This window comes from Carassius gibelio, chromosome B5 (genome assembly GCF_023724105.1).
Source record: "Carassius gibelio isolate Cgi1373 ecotype wild population from Czech Republic chromosome B5, carGib1.2-hapl.c, whole genome shotgun sequence".
Classification (NCBI taxonomy): Eukaryota; Metazoa; Chordata; class Actinopteri; order Cypriniformes; family Cyprinidae; genus Carassius; species Carassius gibelio.
In genome coordinates this window covers 35,532,846-35,553,685 of record NC_068400.1, presented here as the reverse complement: position 1 = coordinate 35,553,685, position 20,840 = coordinate 35,532,846, and the positions used below count along the sequence as shown (strand labels likewise).

The window sequence follows — 20,840 nt, the reverse complement described above, 5'->3', positions numbered from 1 at the left end:
ACATACTGTGGTTAGTCAAGTTTTTTTTTTTTAGAGAGAAGTGTGCTGCTGGTGTCATTTTGTTCTAGCAGCAGGTAGTCTGTAATAATAATAATAATAATAAATAATAATTAAAATAATAAAAAAAAAAAATCTAAAAACATTTACTTATTTTCCAACTTCATTTTCTCTGGCTCCACAAGTTTTCCTTAATAGATGTCATGCAAGACAGATATATCATTTCATTTTCCAGTATTTTATGTCTTCTTTATGAGTTCCAGCTGAATTTTTCTCAGCTAAACACAGATACAGGGACAAGATCAGTTGTACTGTATGCATATACTGTAATGCCATGAAATTACATTTTTATTAAAAAAAAAAAAAAAAAAACATTACTCTTTACTCTACCCTGAAAGGTTAGTTCCTGAAAATCGTATCTATCTTACTAAAAATGCATACAGATTTCACAATAAGGATATGTAAGCTACGGTTTAAACTTCCAAACCGGGCTTATTCCAGGAAGTAGTTAGTAGTTACTTTCGTGACGTCACGCAGGAGCGTACAACCAATCCCACACGGCCCATGTAACACAGTATCGCTCCGATCACTCAAGCAGGGCGTTTGTCTACCTTTCAGCTTTTCATTACTCAGCTGAGCTTTGCGAGGGCATAGCAAATACACAACTCCCTGGAAGTTCTCGTAAAGTAATATAAAACCAGCTTTTTATTTATTTTTATCTTTAAAAAAAAGGAATATTTTGGAAGCCATTGGAGCAAGTGGATATGTTGACCTTTGTCTTTGTGTGCCTCGCTATTTCAGTCACAGGTAGGAATCGATGTTTTCAGTGTTTGAATCATGTTTACATATAATTTTAATCACGTCCTGTTATTGACTGATGTATTCTGTGTAATATTTAATGTAAACTTTTAATATATAGGCTATATGCTATGCATTGCTAAAACATTTAATCAGCGATTTTCCACATTTATTCATTTAAATAATGCATTATTATTTTGCGTAAAGTGGAATTTAGCTTTTACATAAACGTTTTTTTGTACTGGTCAGTAAAAACAGAAAACATAACTGAGTATCTGCCAAATGTGGCCTTATTTGACCAGTTCCCTAAAGTAATCGTTATTTTGAACCAGTTGTTGATGAGATGAATGGTATTTCAGAGGAACCACTTGAAGCCGAACCGGTTTTAAGTGTGGTATGATCTCATTCTTAAGCAATGACTCAAAGGATTCAGTGAACCGAGTCAACTAAGAGCACTTCGAAATATGATTCTATACAGCGCTTCATGCGTAGCAAAATTGGGCATATCTGCATTTGTTACGGTACCTAATTGTCCTGACTTAAATTTGGTATTTATGTCGACTAGAAAGAGCATTTTAAATATCATTTTATTGCTGTTTAAATGTCAAAGAAGGCCTTTCACGGTTCGACGGTATCACCTGTAGTCTGGAGAACCTGTAGTTCCACCTTGCCCATCCCCCATCCGAAACCCGAGCTCCACAAGCAGGAAATAGTGATCGCTGAAACTCAATCTAGAAAGAAAGAACAATTAACAGCAAAGCCACGGTATTTTAATAAGTTAAAAGGTGTTCTATTTTTATTATTGAATATTATAAGTAGTCAGCTTGTAAAATGAAACATCTAGGCTAATTCTTGATAGCATTAACTGCGCGCATACACACGAAACAAGGCTAGTATTGAGCAAACAGAGAAACTGTCGTCATGAATTCACAGTATTTGAGTATCGTGTTTGTTTATATTGTAGCTGTTTCCCTCAAGTACACATGGGGAAAACTGTTTCAGATTGGCAAATAATATGGGAAACTTGCTGAATTAAGTAATTGTCATTCATGTTTGTCAGTGAATGTGAATTCGTGGTATATTGGTTTGTTTATCATATGGTTGTTTATCCGTTTCTTTTTATTTCAGAATAGCTGTTGGAAAAGCAGTTGTATCTGCCCTAATGTCAGAACGTTTCTGGCTTTCATCTGTTGCATGTCTATATTTGTGGTAGAATAAAGGGTTCAGTTTTTTAATGAAACCCCGCACATTTCGCCAGTGTCACAGTTATTGTTTTAGCAAGTCTGCATTTTGATTCCATTTTGGATGATGGAGCTGTATAAAAGACCTTTAATTGTTTCTCTTTTTGGTCTTGTGACCCAACATAAGTGCAAGCTTATCTTTAAAATTTGAAATGTAATTTGTCTACCATTTTCGTGTTGGAAAGGATCTAAAATACGTTTGATATCAATCTGAAACATTTACAGTTTCACCAACCTGGCAAGGGTGTCCAATGGGTCTATAGAACACACACATGGGATGTGTGTAAACCTACTTTAATACTGTTGAAGGATAATAGGTTTCCTTTAATGCTGAAATGTTCATGAATGCATCATTCTACTCTCGGTACTGTTAATGCAATTTATAATGTGTTGAGTCAATGTAATTTAAAGAATAATTTGTTATTGATTAAATAAGAATTGAGTCCCTCTCTTCTGTCTACAGGACTGCGTGCTTTTACGGTTACTGTTGCTAATCCCTCAGTACAGGTGAAAGAGAATGAGGGTAAGTTTCATTTAGCTTTTTATGTTTGTTTGTCTTTAAATTATAATTATTTCCATGAGTCAGTAGGCAGCCAGATATAAATAATAAAGTAACTATAATGTAGTGCCTGCATACTCTTTGAATTGTAATTGAAGAATAATAATTTGTGAGGTGTTAAAAATATCCTGGGGAGCCTCTGTCTAGTCTACTGGCTGGCCTAAGGACAGGTCTGCCTATTTTGGGTGGTCCTGGTTTAAGCAGTCTTTTTTTATGTGAAAAACATTTATGCACAAAGTATAACTTTTTTTTTTGTCTTTTTTCTAGGAGTTGACTTGAAATGTACCTACAGTTCTGACTTTGGGACATCACCCAGAGTAGAATGGAAGTTCAGGGATCTCAAGGGATCTCAAACATTGGTCTACTTTGATAACCAGCCAACTGGTATGGATAAAAACTTTACTGTTGTCATCCAGTTCATTATTATAACCTTGCAGTAGCATTCTCTTATTGTTTGTTGATGTGTGAAAAGTGTATGGAGGAAAATATATAGCATTGTGCATTTATTTTTTTTCTTTCATTAGGGAACTATGCAGGCCGTATCACAGTGTATGATGGAGGACTGAGATTTAACAAGGTGACACGAGCAGACAACGGAAACTATGATTGTGAGGTGTCTGGAAATACTGGATATGACGAGAAGACCATCAAACTCACAGTCCTTGGTAATTAATGTTGTATGATATACATGAAATCATACTACCTGTGAGCTTTATTATGATGTCATCATAAATCACAACCCTAGCTTGTAAACAGCAAATACTTCTGTATTTAACCCATCGGAAGTGCACACACACACACACACTGTGAACACACACCCGGAGCAGTGGGCAGCCATTTATGCCACGGCGCCCGGGGAGCAGTTGGGGGTTCGATGCCTTGCTCAAGGGCACCTAAGTCGTGGTATTGAAGGTGGAGAGAGCACTGTACATGCACTCCCCCCACAATTCCGTCCGGCCTGAGACTCGAACTCACAACCTTTTGATTGCGAGTCCGAGTCGCTAACCGTCAGGCCACGACTTCAAACCTATATGCTATTTTAAGATATTTGGAAAAAATTATACATACTGAAATTATTTATACACCTGAAAGTCAGTGGGGTTTGGCACTGTTTATATTTAACAATGGATAGCATAGAATATTGCTCTGATGAAATATAATAAACCAAACAGTCTTGTAATTCCCACTGTGTTTCCCTCCACTACAGTGCCTCCTTCCAAGCCTGTATCCAGAATCCCTTCATCCGTCAGGACAGGCAGTAACGCTCGCCTGACCTGCTTCGACACAGATGGCTCCCCTCCATCCAGCTATAAGTGGTACAAAGACAACATTCTCCTCCCCGAGGATCCAACCTTGTCCTCCAATTTTAAGAACCTCACTTACAAGATGGATGTTAAAAATGGTAACCTGGTGAGTGTTCATCTACAATATCAGAAAAAATTAATAAAAATAACAAGCATATATAATGAATGTGTGTGTAAAAATTATGGAAGTTTGTTTCTGCCAAAAGATAAAAAGGATAATTTATCGACTATCTCACAATTCAAATTTTTTTTTTTTTTTGCTTTCTCTTGCAATTATGACTTTAGAAAGGGAATTGCAAGAAAAAAGTCTGAATTAAGAATTTTTTTTTTTACATTTTGAGTTTATATTGCACTTCAGAGAAAAGTTGCAATTACCTATTTGTTTTTATATCCTCTGGTAGAAACAGGATTCCATACTATATATTCACAACAAATGACTGGAACCTTTCAAAAATTCAGAACTATATATTTCTAGAATTTAAATGTCACTTTGAACGTGTCATTAGTTTGTTGTTGTTTTGGAAGATTGTAGATTATATTTGTAAAATGTATTTCTGTGTGTTTAGGACTTTGCGAGAGTATCTAAGTTGGATACCGGTTCATATTTCTGTGAGGCCAGTAATGGAGAAGGCGCCCCTCAGCGTGGAGATGCAATGCGCATGGAAGTCCGTAAGTCAGCATTCTTACACAATATGCAATTCAATTTTTAGTATTTTAAGGGTTTGGATAAGTATGGGAAACGTTTCCAGACTACAGCACCTATTCTGTTGTCTTAAATGTTCTGTGAAGGGCATTGATGGTTTCAGTTTACAACATGTTTTTGAAGCGTTGACCACTGTAGCCAATCACAGACATGTCTGTTGAGGGTGTAAACACAATGTCCTATCAGATGAGTAGTCGGAGAAAATCCATTCAATATTGTTTGAAGTACTGGAATTTTTAATTCAGTTCTACAGTACCAAGAAATTGTACTGGTGTTGATACAGACTAATGAAATTTGGTTACTGTGACAACACTAGTTTTTAGAGTATCAAATTGTGAGTTCAGTGTTGTGAATTAAACCTTTAATCATTACACCCTTAATTTAATTTGTTTTTTCATTATGAAATATGGTCTGAAAAATCTACAGAGGTGTCTGGAAAGGTGTGGAATTTTGAAATGGAAAATGTTTCCCTGGTATGTAACACTGTCATTGCTTTCAAATAATGGCTGTACTTAAATTTCACTGCATTATAAAACTTTACAAGGCTTCTTCGTAGATTGTCAGATTTGATCAGGTGTACCTACTTGTGTAAGTTTTTAAAAGAAAGTTAAAGTAACGAATAAAAAGACAACAGATTTATTGACGGAAGCTTATAAAGAGGAATTCCCCATGTTTTGGGGAGCCCTTGAAGTTTGCTACTATATTTGGAAATTCAGTACAGTTGAAAAAATGCTGTCTAGAGATGGTAATCCCATACAGTAGAAGTCTGTCTGACAGCACACAAGATACTCAGAGAATAATACTTTATGCTGTAGATTTGGTCTCAAATTATTTTCTTTCTTTCTTCATAACATATTGGTTACTTAATAAAGGCCTGTTCCAGGGTCTCCAAAGGTCCTTAAAAAGACTAAATTTAGTTGTATTAAATTTAAAGCCATAGCAAATCTTAAATGGTGCAATAAAAGTCTTTATAATTCCAAAAGGACTTAAATTTAGGGATGCACAAAAATCATGAAATGGATTTATGAGGGTAACTGTCTTAATTTTAGTGTTAGTTAGGCCAGCAGGGGGTGCTCACTATACGGCCTGTGTGAGTCCTTATGCCCCAGTATAGTGCATATACAGTATATTTTTTTATACTGTAAAAAAAAAAAAAAACCTTTCCCTTCAGATGAGACGTTAAACCGAGCTCCTGACTCTCTGTGGTCCTTAAAAATCCTATGGCACTTCTCATAAAGATAACGGTATGGCCTCCTAATGATCCCCATCCAGTGAACTGGCCCTATCACTCTCTCTCCTCTCCACCTGTAGCTGGTGAACGCACTGGCCCTGTTTTACTATGGCTGCCATTGCATCATTCAGGTGGATGCTGCACACTGGTGGTGGTAGAGGAGAGACCCCTCATATGATTGTAAAGTGCTTTGGGTGTACAGCAATACACAAAGCGCTATATAAATGCCTCATTCATTCATTCATTCATTGAAAATTTCACTTTGTTTGTAATGCCTGAAAGCATTCATGAGTTCTTGCAGTTACAGGGGAAAGTGCTTTATGTCTGTATTCCAGAAGTGCCACCTACTGGAAGGGAATTAATTTTCATTTTCAGTAAAGCCATCTGCTCTTTTTGTGTAGACCAATGTGATAGTTGACCAATTTTTGGTGCAAACAAGACTTAAATCCCACTCTTTTTCTCGATTATTTAAATAGCAAAATTTTTTACTTTTATGACTCTCTAAAGAGAGAGAATCAAGTATGATTTTTGATATGTCTTGTATTTACGTCTCTAAAAGAACTTCTTGATTTACTTAATTTTGATATTTTTATTTGTTATAGATGATCTAAATGTTGGTGGCATTGTTGCGGCAGTTATTATTGCTTTGCTGGCAGTTGGATTGCTCCTCTTTGGTCTTTGGTTTGCCAGAAAAAAGGGATATCTGCCAAGTAAGTTCTTACTGCATAAGTGTGTGTGTTTGAGAGCGATTGAGAGAGAGTAAGAGATTTAACTATAATAATTAGAAATTCAAAATGATTAACTTATTTGCATATGCTTTTTTCCCCACAGAAAAAATAGAAAGGTAAGAGTTGTTTTCTTATCTGTGGCACATTTAACCTTATTTCTGACATATCATACTATAAAAAAAAATTCTGTAATGTAATATATATAAATGATCTCTTGCAGCAAGCCAAAACAAAAAGCGGTTTATACACAGCCCGGAACAGATGATGATGTAAGTCTTGATGTAATATCTTGCTTAGTTGTGTAAATTTATATTAATCAGGATCTTTCTTTTCAAAAGTTGATTTTGAATGTCCTTTTCTAATTGTGCCCTTTTCTACCAACAGAGTAGTGGCAATGCTAAAATAATTATATTTACTGTGTTTTGTGTGTCTGTTTCAGGAGGAATTCAGACAGAAATCATCTTTTATTGTGTAGTCTGTGCTACTCTGCATGAAACGTGGAGATCTAGTGCCTAGATCAAGTTCATACAAATCAGGATCAGTGTATATGTGACGGGAAATGCCTTCCTACTCTGCTTTCCTTGCTGGTTGACCATAGACATATTCAAAAGCAGCAATTGTAAATGTTCAGATTTAATTTTAGGAATCTAGACCTGTTTGGTTTTGTAGAAATGAATAGAAATGTAATTTGTTGAAATATGATTAGTCTGTTAGTGGAACACAAACCTAATGGGTCTAAGATCAATTATCTATTTATAGAATTCACTTTGTTGTTTAGTTATGTGTGGACTAAGATGTCCAGTGCTGTTTTTACACAACTCTGGACTATGAGATGGAAACTTTTTGGGGAAGAGAAGGTACTATGAATGTTCCCCATTCAGGATATAATATCCCCTCTCCTTTATAAAAACATTTGCTGTACATTGTAGTCATTTGATATGTGGTTTATGTCACTTTTTTATGATAGAGTACCTTGTGTTTTATGTGTTTATACCTTTTATGAAATGTAAATAGATCTTTCTGTCTTTTTATTTGATTTATTTTAAGATTTCAAATGGTGCTTAATTGGCCTTTCTGAATTATTAATCTGGAAAGAAATTACATACTCCCTTTTGTTTGGTTTAACTTTTAATGTGTTACTTGATACCATTCTTCTAATAAATGAAATTTACTGAATATGACTTAATGAATATATAAGATGCTGACATTTCTCTGGTTTTCTCTTTCATGCAGAAAACTGCTTGTGAACGTTAAATTAAGCAATGTTTTTTGTGGTTGCCTCATCTGAACAATATGACTCTGATTCTGTGAAATATCACTTCTCTATTTGCAATTAGTGTATTTCACATTATTTGTAAACGTGAATACAAAATCTGAGGCTAACTATGACGTTCTGAATAAGACCGCTAGGCGGCAGTGTAGGATCAAATGTTTTGCTTTGATTACAGTTCTTTCACCGAATTACAGAATGTATGATTTTTTTCAAGGTTTTTATTTCGCTCTCTTTTGTGGGGCTGGTGACATACAGACATTTTTAAAAATGAAAGCGCTTATCCTCCAGGCTCCACATGATGCGTTCCACGTGCTACCTGCACGCAGTTACATAGGAGCGTTCAAATGAATGTGAGAAGACGTCAGTGACGATGATGATGCTCTCACTGAACTGCGCTGCCTGCCATTAGAGCGCATCTGCTCAGGCGTCACCTTTCAAAACTGCGACTTTAAGGGTTGGGGGCGGGGCCTGACGGACTCCGTCTGCTGATTGGCTACTTCCGCTTTCAGTCAAGCCCCATTCATAAATAAGTCATGTCTAGGAGGTACCAATGTAACAAGTATTGGTAGTTTTCGCACGCGACGCGCCCGCTACAGCATTTCTAACTTTACCCCGAGCCGCGTGTGGCTCCGGCGAATTATATTTATTCCGGTGGCGGACAACGACAGCGTTGTTTATCGATACTCGGAGCAAATGAGATTGACTTCCGACTGGTGACCCCTTTCTCAAACTGTAATGACATGAGCGCTCCAGCAGGAAGCTCAAATCATTTTGTGTTTAGAAACATTGTAGCGCGTCCGCCAAGACTTCTGTCTGTCCGACTGTGAGTGAATAATGGAGCGTTTTTGAACCAGCCTTTAACGCAGATACTGTAGCGCACAGTCCGATGTTTTAAATGTGTGTCGTGTCCGTCCATTTGGACGCATCAAAAGTAAGCAAATCGCTGTTCTGAAGCCAAATGGAAAGCTGAACCATGGCAGCAAAAGAGGACCTATATACCAAAGTGGTTCCACGGATGCAGCGGCAGAACCGGCCAGGGACTGTCAAACATGGAAACAGTCTGGATGTTCTGCTGTCAATGGGCTTCCCTAAAACCAGGGCGTAAGTACCAGAGTTTCATCTCTCCCAGATCTCAGGCATCACGCAGCTGCGAGCACAGCTGTAAACGTTAAGAACACAAACGCTTATGATAAGAGCACAGCCAAACCGCTTGGAAACACGGCAGATATTTAAAACATTTAGTGTAAGTTGCTTTTCTAATGGCGTCGGTCTGGTTGAGTTATTGATTAACGTGACGAAATAGGCGCAATCGCCAATGGTTTACTGAGTGTAGAGTTCTTTTCCTGTTGCCTCATTAATCCGTTCTTATAAACTCGTCTTACATGTTCTGTCCAGACAGGACATGTTCAGCTACCAGCGCTTCCTCGAGCGGATGAGGTTGGCAGAGCTGGGAGGTCAGAGCAGAGAGCACCGCTGTCCATATTGGCGTTGTGTCAGCGCATCCGTAATTGCTGCCCGTTATTCTCTTACAGTTATTTTCCTGGCATCATGGCACTTGAACGTGCAATCGTAAGGAATCTAATAATTCCGATTCTATGAACGATTTCGCAGTCCCTTTAGCAAATCAGAATTAAATTTAGTGCAGTTCTAGCAGATGGTGTGTTTGCTCAGACTTTTAATTGCTTTATCACAGAGCTGTTGCTTGGCACATCTAATAATCGGTCCTTACTGTTTTATAAGATTTCTAAACAAGCAAAACTTAAAATAACATATGGTATGTCGTTGTAACGTTAGTCAACAACTAAAATTAACTATCAATAAGCCATTCATTTGTTACAGTTTTGATTAATCTTTATTAACGTTAGTTAATAAAATCCAGCTGTTGATTGTTAGCTCGGGTATAATAAGGAATGTTAAAAGATACAACATTTCACTGTAATAATGTATTTGTAATTTTAGGCAATTGTATTTATATAGCACGTCATAAGTTTATTTCAAAGTGCTTTACATAAAAAGGAATTAAAATAATAAAAAATATCACAATAGATGAAAAGTAGTAAATGTTAAATGAACTGTTTAATAAGTGCTTTCAAATAAGTTTTCATTGTTAGTTCGTTAACCTTATTTTTTGCTAATTAACCACAAATGGAATCTTATTGCATCTTAACTGAACCTCTGTCGCTACATTTATTTATTTGCTTGTTTGATTAAACTACCATCTGCCACAACAAAAGCCTTGAAAGGGTTGTGATTTTTTTTTTGCTTATTAAAAAAACCCCATATATATATATATATATATATATATATATATATATATATATATATATATATATATATATATATATATATATATAATCATGATTTACACTCAGAAATCTTCTACAAAAGTAGTTTTATTCTATGTGGAGCGGGTCACTCGCTAATGGGTGCCAACATTATATTACATGACCAGCCTCGTCATCTAGTTGCCAGTTGACTATTACTAATAGCAACAATAATAATATACTTATAGCACTTTGAGCAGCTGCTCAAGAACGAGTTGTCTACATGCACACGAAAACAAACCGAATGAACTTTTAAAAACTGCATAATAGTAACAGTTCATGGTTCAGTTTAATTGAGTCAAATCAATTCAGTAACCACTCTGACTGATTCAAATGTGAATGTAAAAAGAACCAGTCATTTGTTCGGGAAATGTACCACACTTGCCGTGCTGTGCTGTGTTGTTTGTGGTGATAATATAGGCATTGCAGAGCCACAGAATAGTGATGCAGGAAAAAGGAAAAACTTACTGAGACTTTTGTTTTATTTTTTTTATTTTGGTGTTTCAGTACACTATTGGCCTAAGAATGCACAGTATGCAAGTCATTGTTCTCCAGTAATATTTGTAATGGAAGTGGTTCGGAAAGAGATCAATACAATTAATACAATTCAGCTCTTTACAAAAAGTGATGTCATACCATATGTGGCACCATACCTCTTCTCGAAACAGTGAGTGTCTTGGTTTAAAAGTTGCCAAAGCTGAACATCTGTGCTTCCCATCACTGTACTACATTGAGGAGGATGGTTGGAGTAAAGTATCTTCAACCAACCATGAAGGCTGCATTAGGTTGCTGTCAAAGGATGCTGTTCATCAAAATTACAGTTAATCTCTTCCTCTTTTAACCACACATATTTTCTCTCTCCTGTTCTCTCTCTGTCCCTCTCTCATGCATTTACTTTTAGCTTGGGCTTAATCCTGCAGTTCCCATAATCTGTGCGGAATCCTCCATGTCTCTGTTAATACAGTTTTGTGTCGAGATTGAGATTGTACAGGCCAAATGTTGCGTTGATGTTTAATCCAAGGAGAGTGAACAAAGGTGAATGGGACAAGATGTCCCAAGATGCCCCAAGATATTGTGTGTTGTGGAAATCTTTGTCCCTGTGGAGACTGTTGATGTTGTTTGTGAATGTATGTGGTCAGTGGATTAAACTGGTCATTGCACTTAACAGGAGAATTCTAAACATCTGGCCAAACATTTGTCATTTGCTGACACTGGATGCAGTGGTATGCTAGTTTTCTAGCCTTCTATGGTTAGTCCGTCTGTTTCTGACAGCATTTAAGAGTTTGCATAACATGCTATTAAATGGGATGAGTGTCATATACATAGATTAAAAGATGATTAGCCATAGTGTATAGTTTTGGATCGATGGAAACAGTTGACCGTGTCTTTAGGAGAAAGTAAAGATTTGAAAATAATGTTGTGATCAAGGGAAAAAGAAGCTCTGTAGTTTAGATAGTTGAAATTTAGTTAACAGTTTGTTAATCACTAATTAATACCACCAGTTAATTGCATGTATTATATTTATCTCAGCAGCTGTGACCTTTTTACATTTGTATACATCATCTGTCATGCAATAAAACCATTGGGACAAAATTAAGTCATAATATAAAAAGCTGTTTTTTATTTGAAATTCAGGCCTTGTGTAGTCCCCCCCCCCCACTGTTTCTCACTTTCCATGCTTAATTGTCCACCCACATGTAATTGTAATCCACAACGAGAAAGTATTAACACTGGTAATCTGGTTAAGATAGTGATATAACATTCACTGAGTTTGTTTCTGAACAGAGAGACAGTTGGGACCACTTATTTTGTGTAGTCCGAATATAACAGATTACGACAGTTTCAGCATTGAAGGGGTCTTGAAAGGACAAACTGAGAATTCAGATATTTGACATTTGCATCATACTTTCCCTGTTCTGATAACCTAAACACGGCCACACATGCCAGGAGACCCCATCGGTCTTGCAGCTGGAATTGTCACTGAGAAAGATTGGTGGAAGACTTTGTTTTCAGTGGGGAGATAAGTGAAATGTAAGAAAAAATAGCTGTTTTATTAGAAAATGTTTGTACTTTGAGTTTTTGTTTTCTGTCGCTGTTACATTCTATTAATTAAGTTATGTTTGTTTAATCTAAATAAGTTTAGTTTGACCTTTATGCTACATGATGTTTGATATTTTCTGTTTCAACATTGAGTATTCTTAATAATCTATCTGTCCGATCGTAATTATATAAACAGTACTGCGGTGCGCTCTTTGAAGTGTACTTTGAAGCCCTTTAAGCATTGTTTTACAAGCACTAGCTTTATATTTTAATATTTGTTCTGGACAAGAGACTCGGATGTGACATTGATGCTTAGTTTGGGCTGGAGTTTTCTGTGAAATGGAATTATGTGTTAAGACACCAGCACGTATAATAAGCTACTGAGACAAAATAAGATCTCTACCTCACCGCTGCTCCCTGTTTATAGCATCAGCTAAAGCTCTAAGGTAAGATGCTGTGGGTAACTGGTTTAACCTTTAGTTAGAGTGAGACCTGTTGCATTTCTACACTTAAATATGGGGTAACTTAACCTTCGAACATTTTATCCATATATACCTGTATAAAGTGCGTCAAAAGTAGCTATACACACAGTTTGAATTTATATTGGAAAGTAATTGTCCATGCTCATTTCCACTGTTTTCACATTTATATTACCCTTTTTATAGTCTAATACTCACTTAAAGTCATTCTTTATTATGGTTAAAATTGAAACACACTGTTGCATTTTAAATTTAGCAAATCTCAGAATACATCAGTTTTCATACTGCACATTATAACGCTGTTTACATTCACTTGTAGCTTTTAATTATTTAGATTTTTTTTTATTCTGACAACAGTGTAGAATTGTAATGTTTATAGATTATGCATAATGAACAGAAAATAATTATTAGTTTACATCAGTGGTTCCCAACCTTTTTCAACTCGCGGCCCACACAACCAAACACATATGTTTGCACGGCCCACTTCAAAAAAATTAACTGACCCCGCTATTGTTGGGTTAATAACTTAGTACTCAGAAGCTAGATTTTAAACTATATTTATTGAATAAACTAGGGCTGTGCGATATGGACAAAAAAAAAAAAAAAAACTATCGCGATTTTTTTAATCAATTTTGCAATTGTGCTTTTACAGTCATAAATGCATTCAGGATTAATTTGAAACATATTTCCAAAAGAAAACCAATCAAAGCTTTATCAAAAAGTTGTAACATCTCTAGAACAGACATAAGTCAAAATTATCACTATAGTGAAGATGTAAAAAAATGTATAGACTTGTGGCAAAAAAAAATAAAATAAATAAAAAATCCTGTATACAGGGACTTTTTTTTCTTTTTGCCATGCATTGTTCATAGAGCTCATTAATTGTAGCGGTGCCTCAGGTGTTTGCAGTGTACAGTATGTGTATGCGGTCAGCAGTGAGAGCGCATAAATATAACGCGAAAGCACATTAAAATAATGCACAAGTGCGAATCTATCTGTTCGCAGCAGATTTCCTTTGCTCTGTCACAAAACCGGTCGTGCTTGCTCAGATACACGCTGCTTTGCGAGGAGAGAGTGTGCACACTTAAAACATGTCTCCTCTCACTTAAACTGCATCCTGTTCACTAACAAATTCACTCTATGCTCATGTGTTAGACATGAATTATTTTCGCACGTTTTTATTTCTAGCCTTTTACCGCAGTGAAAACGCTCTGATCCGTCAACATTGGCTCAGAAAAAAAGGCACATCACAGACAGTGTGTGAACCTGGAGTTAGGCATATGCGCACGCTCAAATCGTGATTTTAGGACGTTTTCTTTTAATCGCACAGCCCTAGAATGGACTGGAAATGAACAGAAAATAATTGGCGGCCCACTAGGGGGCCGCGGTCAACAGGTTGAAAACCACTGGTTTACATGTATTATATGAAGTGGTCGACCGATATTGTTTTTTTTTTTTTTTTTTGACAGCCGATGCCGATATCTTGGAAAGCAGGGAGGGACCGATAGCTGATATAATTTTTTTTATTATTATTATTTAAGAAATTTAAAATCATTTGACAATGTATTTATAAATAAATGTGTAAAAGAAACATACTTATACTTTAGATGACAAAGTATTTTTTAACAAATAATTATTTTTGTTTTAATAAAAAATATAATTAAAAAGGAAGTAAACATTGTAACCAACAGGGAAGGGATGGGACGGTACGCAAAAAAAATAAATCATACTGTTCGGTTCTCCACACAACTTAAATCTGAACTGCGAATTCAGACAAAAATTATGTCAAAATGCCCGTCTTGGTAAGTATCCTATAGCAGACATATCCGGCTGAACGTAGGCCTACTGTGTCAGTGCACTGGATCAGTGAATTCTCTTAAAGTGACAGTCTTTATATTAATCGAACAGCAACAACAAAGAAATCACTCACTGCTCTTGATTAAAAAGCATTTGTAACTTTAATAAAGAATAATCTTTAATTTATACAGTCCAATATCCAATGCTGTTTTACATTAGATTATTTTATTCAATTTGTGTACCTAAAAACTAATGCTAGACCTATCAAAAAAAAAAAAAAAAAAAATCAGCGCTTTTTGTATCTTTACTCTATTGTATTTATTTGTACTGTTGCTTGTAGTTGGATAGAGTATTCTTTTTTTTCTTCTTTTTATTAGAAAGTATAGTTTTTCCATAAACATAGGACATACCGAATTGTACCGAAACCGTGAATCTAAAACCGAGATTCAAACCGAACCGTGAAAAAGCTGACGCAGAGAACACGTGATCATGCTGTATAAAAATGCACACTTCACAAGATCTCACAGCTGGACTCGAGTTTGCAAAGTTTGTGAAATTAAATCGGTTGAACACTATATGTGTGTGATTACAAAATATCCACATTTTCAGTGTGATCTCAAACATTTGTACTGTAATATTTTGCCCCTTAAACACAGCTTAATTTCTGTGAAGTCAGAAATATACAGTTTTCTGTGAGAACAATACAGATTTGTATGTAATTACTAGGCCTTTTTGTCTTTTGCCACAACTTTGTTGTAACCAAATGTGTACAAGTTTTGAAACAGTGCTTTTTTTTTTTTAGTTTTCCGTTTAAGTTTGTGGAGGCCAAACTTATTAGCTGTGTGTGTGTGTGTGTGTGTGTGTTAAGGTCAGTTAGAGTGGGAAGCTCTCATACATTGGATGGAAACACTGATGTTTCTGTGTCCCGGCTGCTTAGGGACTCTTTCCAGTTTCGCCTGATGATGCAGGAGTTGCACAAATTTTCCGCCAGAGAAAGGCAGAAGGAGAACAGAGAGAGGGTATGCAATGAGTTTTTATGCCTTTGTGTTAACTGGAAGAACGTATGTCATTCAGGTTTGGAAGAGCATGAGAAAATTATGTCACAATTTTCTCTTTTATTTTTTTTATTTTTTTGGTGAACCAGTCCTTTAAGATGATTGGCTTAGTTAAAAACAAGCATGTTTAAAGGACTGTAGTAAATTTTAAATACAAACAATGTATTTTAGATACTTTTATATGGTTTGTGTTCAAAACGTACTCATAGGCTTTGTAAGAGTAAAAGCAAAATGTGTTCTGGGTTTGGCCGTGTGTTGGTTTGTACATGAGTCATGTGTTCTGGCTGTCCATCACCTGTGGGGTGTGTAGATTTACATCTGCTCTCATTCTCATTCTGTTGCATCGACTCAACAAAGCTGTCTGATCTTCATTATATTGCAGTACATGATCATATTTGTCCATTCTTATATATTCAGTAATAATCTATGACTCAATGTCTCTTAATGACAACAAAGCCTCTGCTTTGTGTGTGTGGAGTCATCGCATGATGAGCTTCTCTCGGAGGAAATATGGGAAGGAAGGCCATGGCAGTGTGGTATCTAGAGGCTTGAGCTGAACAGAAAACGGTCAGCCCTTACTGTCCCACCAAATTATTGCAAACAACTGGCAGTTGGATAAACAAAAAAATAAAATCCAAAATGTAACGTTTGGGTTGATTCGGCTTAAAAAATCTCTTAAATAGTTGTTTATCCTTGATGTAAAGTATTTATATCTGCTAGACCTGAATAAAGATGTCAGTAACCGTACAGACATTTTTACAAAAGGGTTCATATTTGAGCTTTATTATAGAATGGAAAAATCACAAACAAGATCACACTCATCAGTTTTTTCCTATACACTAGAGAGATTAAATGAAAAGCAAATGGAATCTTTTTCTGAAGTCTGTTGCTTATCAGACTTATGTATGTGCGTGTGTATATATGTGTGTGTGTGTGTCTGTGTATATGTATGTGTGTGTGGGTGTGTATTTAAGCGTTGCTTTGGAGTTCCTCTTTTGCATAGCTTAATCTTTATATCTATATCTGTATCTATATCTATCACTCTCTGTCTCTGTTTCTTTATATGTTTATACTCGCTATGCCGTTCAAAAGATTTGAAAAAGATTTTAAAGGAAATTATTCAGTTATTAGCAAGGAATAAATTGATTAAAAGTGTCAGAATTAAGTGTCAGTTATTCAGTTAATGAAAAAATGAATGTAACATGTATCACAGTAATACAAAAATATTGGGCAGCACAAGTGTTTCCAGCATTGATAATAATAAGAAATTAGTTTTAAGTTTTTTTTTTTTGAAGCACCAAATTAGCATATTAGGATGATTTCTGCACCATGTTAAGGATCATGTGACACTGAAACTGGATTAATGGCTGCTGAAATAAAATATCTATCTATCTATCTATCTATCTATCTATATATATCTATATATCTATATATATATATATATATATATATATATATATATATATATATATATATATATATATATATATATATAAGATATAGAATTATTATAATTTTGTTTTTTAAATAAGCATGCTTGGTATTCGTAAGAGACTTATTTTGAAAACATACAAAAATCATAATGATCCCAAATCTGAATGGTAGCGTACATATTTCTAATTTCTGTTTACTTCTCCTGTGGTTCTTTTTAGGAAAATAATCTGGAACAAATTGTTACTTAAAAAGATAAATGCGAACTTCATTACGTTTCCTGAGCTCTACAAGAGCTAACACTGAGAAGTAATATTTTTCTCTATCACCTTAGGCTAGTGGTTCCAAAGAATGCAAATAGATGAAATCTCAGCTCCAGACCTCTCTTCCCTCAGTACAGGTTTTAGAAGGATTACCAAGGTTATTTAGTAACTTTGTTATTGATTTAGCTAAATGGACTTACTTTTTTACTATTAACCTGAATGAAAAAACACTCTGTTCTCACTGTAAGTGAGTTTTTGAAGTCAAATAACAGTTTAAATAATTTCACAAATTTTCAATGTATAAAATTACAATTTAATGTTTATGAACAGTTCTCGTACACTTGCAGACTCCTTATAAACTCACAGTGCAAAGTTTGTCCGCTAAGAGGAAGTGCCCCATTTCAGGAAGTGGTTTGTGACCTTTAGAGAGCGCCGTGGCTGCTGGGACATAAAGGAACCCATATGTGTTCCGACACAGAGACGTGGGGGTGGAGAGACACATGCACTCTCAAAACTTCAAATGTATTGAGGAGGTACATGCACATACATATGTGCATATCTAAAATACCATGACACAAGTTCACAGAAACTGAATTGAAAGAGATACGTGAGAGATGTGTACACAGCCTCCTCTTGTAGTTGCTGCAAATATGAACTGATATATGTATAACCATATATTTGACTGAAGTGTGTAGTGTCAGGTGTACTACGCACTGAAAGAACAAACAGGCAAAAATACATCTTTATATTGCCTTGATATTCTGTCCTCACGTGTATTTCCATATAGTGAACTTAAATATTCCTTTAATAAAATTATCATGCTAACTGTGGTTTCCATCAAAATACCATAGTTGCTACAGAAAACACAATATGGTCCCATTATTTAATGCGTTAATTAACATCAACAGCATTTATACATTTGTTAACAATACTTAATAAAATTACTACTGTTCATTATTAGCTCATGTCAGCTCAGGTCAGTTAAATAATATTAACAGATACAAATTTGGATTTTAATGATGTATTAGTAAATTTTAAAATGAACTATGTTTCCATGGTAGTTCATGTTCACTGTAGTTAACTGATGTTAACTTAGAAATTATTACCAATCATTGTTATTGTTCAATTAATTTGAGTTCTTTTATGACTTCTTACTTAACGATCATCATTTTTGTTGTTGTTACTGGTCTTTGGTGGAAACTAAGGGAGCTTTGGGTAAGTGTTAGCCAACTGGTCTTGTCTAATGGTTTAAAAATGAATAAACTGAGGGTTTTCTGTTCTGTCAAAAGATGTTTCTCTTCTCATTTACTCTGGCTATGAATAAACTAATGCTGAATAAATCATAGAGCAGACATGAATAAATCATTTTGAATAATCAAAAATGTTTGGGACATAATGTACCATAGCTTCTAAAGCTCTCTGTATTTATTCAGTTCTATAATAAAAAAAAAACAACAAAACAAAAACAACTGTGGTAACTGTGGTACTTTGGCACAAACCAGAGTTGCCATTACTACATTTAGCTGTAGTTAATTTTGCATAATTATCCGAAATGTGTGATGTAACTCCAGGTAAATAAGTAACTTTAACCACACTGTAAAAATACATTAAAAAAATATATGTAAAAATACTGTTACATTTACTGAAGAAAATATATATTTACCAACTTATATTTCTTTAAGTGATATAATTGCAACATACCAACCTATATGAAGTACCAAAATCTAGACAAAACACCTTCAGGGTAACACACTTGACTCTAAAATAATGCAATAAATTATGTACATAACTAATATTAAAAACATAATAATAAAATATAGTAGATAAATCACGCTGGAACTTCTGGGAATGTCCCTTTTACTTTTTTCACTGCAAATGATAAGGTAATTTATAGTTTTTATTTGCAAAATCACTTTGCAGTAAATGATGTATAATACAACGTTAAACCATTTACAGTTTTTAATCATATGGTAAGGTAACTTGCTGTTAACAGTTTTTTATTTTATTTTATTTTTAACAGTGTAATGCGTGGTTTCTGTATTGAAGCCCTTACAAAAAAAAGTATTGTGCAAGTTCCGTGGTAGAGTCTTGATATATCAGACAGGAATACCATGGTACTTTGATATATTTAGTACTCAATAAATGTACCACAGAATTTGCATGGAAATTCAATACATAAGAGAGTACATTTAATCTTTTGTGTGCGTGTGTGTGTGTCAGTGTCAGTCTTCCTTCACACTACACGCAGACAAGCATTTTGAATTGTTTTTACAGTTAGAGTTACATCTCTTCTGGTAAAACCATTGTGCTGATTCTATTTGATCCGAACCGAACACTGAATCTGAGAATATGAGACCGAAACACTACAGGGTCAAGCTCAAAGTTTCCGGCTGATGAGCTGTAATGGAAGAAGCAGCAGTGTGAATCTGATGGTGCCTGTGGAATCTAGACCTTCATACGTCTCGTTCTGTCTGTCGTGACATTTCTAAAAAGGCAGAAATTGTTGTTAATTGTTCAGTCACAGTGAATCATGTTTTAGTCATGCACACGCATGTTCAAACCCCTGGTCACACCTAAACACCATAGATGCATAGATCTTTGTCTCAAAGAGTTTCTAGCTCAACCACAGTTTTATAGGTTTCAGTGAAGTCAATTTGCTTACTTGTTCAACAGTAATTCACTTATATAAGTAGCAGTTTTTATTTTGTTAATGCATGAGTTAGATGAATAATTCCCATTTTTAATCCCCACTTAATGTATTGTGATTCTTTCTTCTTTATGCCCCGTTGGTTTTTTCTGTGTCTGTCTACATGCACAGTGTCACCATCTGCCCCGTCTCATGCACCCAAACCAAGCGAGAGAACACTCACAAAAGCTGTGAGTGTCTTCCCTGTAGTTCTAACATAATAAGCTGTTAACTAGCCGGGCTGAGAACACGAGACGAGCGTGAAAAGATCTTTACGGCCAGCCAGTCCTGTTACTTACAGAGGCAGAAGGGCTTATTGTCGGAGGATAACAATTGTGCATGAGGATATGTGCACGGAGGGAGAGAGCAGAACAATCAGAGACATCACACGCTGCATTTGGTATTCTTTCCTCTCATTTTCTCTGTGTGGGTTGGAGGAGAACTAAAAAGAATGGAAGAGAAAGAGAGATTGTGTGATAGTAAGATCCAAAATTAACACCCCTCAAGTGCCAAATGCGGGTGGCAATTTGTTCTGGCAAGTGAAATGGAGTTGCTCGCCAGTTGGCTGGTAACTTTTTTGGAACCACAATAAAATGCATGGTTTAAATCGAAATGATTTGTCTGACCCTCACTGAGGTACGTGATGTGTGCAACTTTATCTCACTGGAAAATTTACTAGAGGTTTTTGTACTTCAAACTCCTTACCAAATGCAACTTCCATTTTGTCAGACAAACGGTTTTAATCGAATTGACGTTGACATTACTTAAAAATGTAATAGGCCATTTGGTATTAGCATCTTAAAATCGTAAATCTCTGGAGAAACCAAAATTCCATAGATCTTTTCACATATAAGATGTCATTGTACTATAAAAACATCCTGTAAGTTTCAGAGCTCAAAACTTTCTTGTTAGTCTAAAAACCGCTTAAATG

General features: G+C 35.4%; 2 protein-coding genes across 2 annotated transcripts in view; both read left to right on the top strand.

Moving 5' to 3' along the window:
• The first annotated feature begins 554 nt into the window (after positions 1-554).
• On the top strand, positions 555-7,737 carry LOC127957722 (junctional adhesion molecule A-like). Its single transcript, XM_052556366.1, has 8 exons — positions 555-804; positions 2,500-2,559; positions 2,863-2,979; positions 3,120-3,260; positions 3,803-4,005; positions 4,466-4,568; positions 6,436-6,830; positions 7,001-7,737. Exons 1-7 carry the CDS (start codon positions 762-764, stop codon positions 6,594-6,596), a joined length of 828 nt encoding a protein of 275 aa, XP_052412326.1. The 5' UTR covers positions 555-761; the 3' UTR covers positions 6,597-6,830; positions 7,001-7,737.
• A 654-nt stretch (positions 7,738-8,391) lies between these two features.
• The window catches only part of ubash3ba (ubiquitin associated and SH3 domain containing Ba), a 28,570-nt gene continuing 16,121 nt past the window's right edge, over positions 8,392-20,840 (top strand). Inside the window, exon 1 of the mRNA XM_052556572.1 lies at positions 8,392-8,935. Within this exon, the coding sequence (XP_052412532.1) occupies positions 8,808-8,935 (128 nt within the window). The 5' untranslated portion in view covers positions 8,392-8,807. The remainder of the gene's footprint in view (positions 8,936-20,840) is intronic.